Source organism: Echinococcus granulosus (genome assembly GCF_000524195.1).
Source record: "Echinococcus granulosus chromosome Unknown EG_S00017, whole genome shotgun sequence".
Classification (NCBI taxonomy): Eukaryota; Metazoa; Platyhelminthes; class Cestoda; order Cyclophyllidea; family Taeniidae; genus Echinococcus; species Echinococcus granulosus.
Window position 1 is genome coordinate 7,574 of NW_020170397.1, and position 2,179 is coordinate 9,752.

Here is a 2,179-nt window from a genome sequence, read left to right on the forward strand (position 1 = left end):
GTTGAGTTGTTGCAACTTAAATGCTATTGGGGCAGTGTGCGAGATGGACCTGAGACTGTGCCCACTCAAACAAACACAGACTAGTAAATGAGTGTGGTGCGGAAGGAAAATAGAAGTTGAAATGCCTAATGAACAATTTGGGCTATGCTGTGGAACTGCCACCTTCACGACCCTGACAACTCTCCTGATCTCTGTCGCATTGAGTTTCTTACCACAGTTTTCCTCTTCCTATTATTCGACCCTTCCAGTGCATAAAACTTGGTACATTTTATCATGGTAGACATCGTTAAACTTTTAAATATGACGGCAATTGGGAAAAAACTTCCCCTTCCCTAATAAAAGTTATAGTTAATGTAATGTAAAGCCTTCTTTATCTGCTGTGGATCCAACGGTGCCTGCTCAATTACACCGCATCATTGATAATGATTAGGATTTCACTTGAGAGCCTAGAATGTGGATTAGATTCTAGTCAGTGGCTTTACACCTACGCAGTGGCACACAGCAGCTGGGTACAATTTGGCGTTGGAGCACTTCAAAAGCAACAGCATGCCGCAACGCCTTGCGGTGTGCGTAGAATGTTAATCAAAACCATTAGGTGTGGCCTTACCGTCATCGTGGTGACGCAGCGAGAGCTGTGGGCGTTGTGAAGAGCCTGCGGCGACGAGTTCATGGGCGGTACAAGGGTGTACCTACATTAATCACATCATCTCATCATCATTCACGCTGAGGAATATCTTTACCTTTCTTTGATATGGAGGCCCTCAAATTTCCTAAAAGCAAGTTCAATACCTTCTAGGTTCCCTTGCATTGATGCGTCACTTCATCAACTTCGTCATGAGAAACAAATTTCTTGACCTTCGAGAATCATTCCACAACAATGTAAGCGTTGATAGGTGAGTAATAGGTTGCATTCAGACTATTACTTTCTGCTGCTAATTCCCCAAATGATGAACTCCACATGGCGAAACCCCTTTCCTCAGTTCTAAATCTTTGCTGAAGCTGTAGTGAATGTTGAGAAAGAATTGATAACAACAAAGAATATGAAATTATTTGGGGATGGGGGCTAACTCGAACCTTGCTTAAGCAACGTTTAGATGAACATGAATTCTCCAGTGCTGTGAAGTTGGTGACTTGTGCAATCAGGGCAAAGACAAAGTCAAAGAGAGAATTCGATTTGAAGGGTATCAGCTGATTGAATGGAGGCTAAAAAAACTGCCAATTTGACGAGAAGGTAAGAGGAGATGTGAGCAGCATGAGTTATGACGACCTCGCGCCATGCACCATGAAAACGCGGATCCACCTGATAGAGGCGCCGTCACAATGATCACAGCGGATTCGCCAGTCACTTTAGAGCAAATGCAGAAAAGTGACCAACAATGGTGCGGCGTCTGGTTGGTTACGCTGCATAAAAATTCCTTCACACGGACAATGTCGCGACACAATGTAACTCTCGTCAAAGACAGGCGTCTGGCACTCCCAGTAGATATGCAACAAGCTTCATTTTCTTTACTCTTTCATGCTCCTGGAGGTAGCAATCACCAAATTCATCGTTGTTGCACAAGGTTTCACTGCTTCCCTTTCGTAATCCCCATATCCAAATCGGATGCAAATCAGCCAATTTATCCAAGCCCTCCTCCACATGCACTTCAAATGCTCTTCCCTTAGGTAAATTTTTAAATTGTGTGCCACGTTTGCTTATTACTGACCACATGCTTAAAGCTCTCGAAGAGTCACAAAAAGGCAAAGAATGTGAGAAGGGAAGTTTGGAGGTAGTGGGCACTTAGTCTGGTTGGGGTGAGTTAAAAAAGCTGACACATGTAGGTAAAATTGGAGTGAATTAAAACGAAGGCATTTGTATGCATACAATCACCACCACATCTGCTGCTCTAGAAGATGCCTCACCTCCACTTTGATTGCCACCATTCAAACCGCCTAGTGTTGCACAAAAGAATTTCTTAGGTGTCTAGAGAGCATTGGAAATGCACCTTGGCTCGTCTGCCCTCTTACTTGTGGCCATGACCTTGGACGCAGAAAAGCATTGGTTGCAATCAATTATGTTGCTCTTTGACGGTCACAGGATGTAGGTACTAGGATGGTGGGTTAAAAGTGAGAAGCAAATCAACCACGTGGGTGGATGGGTGGTGTTGGTGAGTGGGTGGGTGGTGTTGGTGTTTGAAGT

General features: G+C 44.1%; 1 protein-coding gene across 1 annotated transcript in view; it reads left to right on the plus strand. All coding sequences in view use genetic code 11, as the record gives it.

Moving 5' to 3' along the window:
• EGR_03272 (hypothetical protein) overlaps positions 1-2,179 on the plus strand; it is a gene marked incomplete at both ends in the record, with an annotated part of 9,176 nt that overhangs the window by 5,652 nt on the left and 1,345 nt on the right. The window contains one exon of the mRNA XM_024492521.1: positions 1,666-1,769. Coding sequence (XP_024352922.1) covers positions 1,666-1,769 — 104 coding nt within the window. The remainder of the gene's footprint in view (positions 1-1,665; positions 1,770-2,179) is intronic.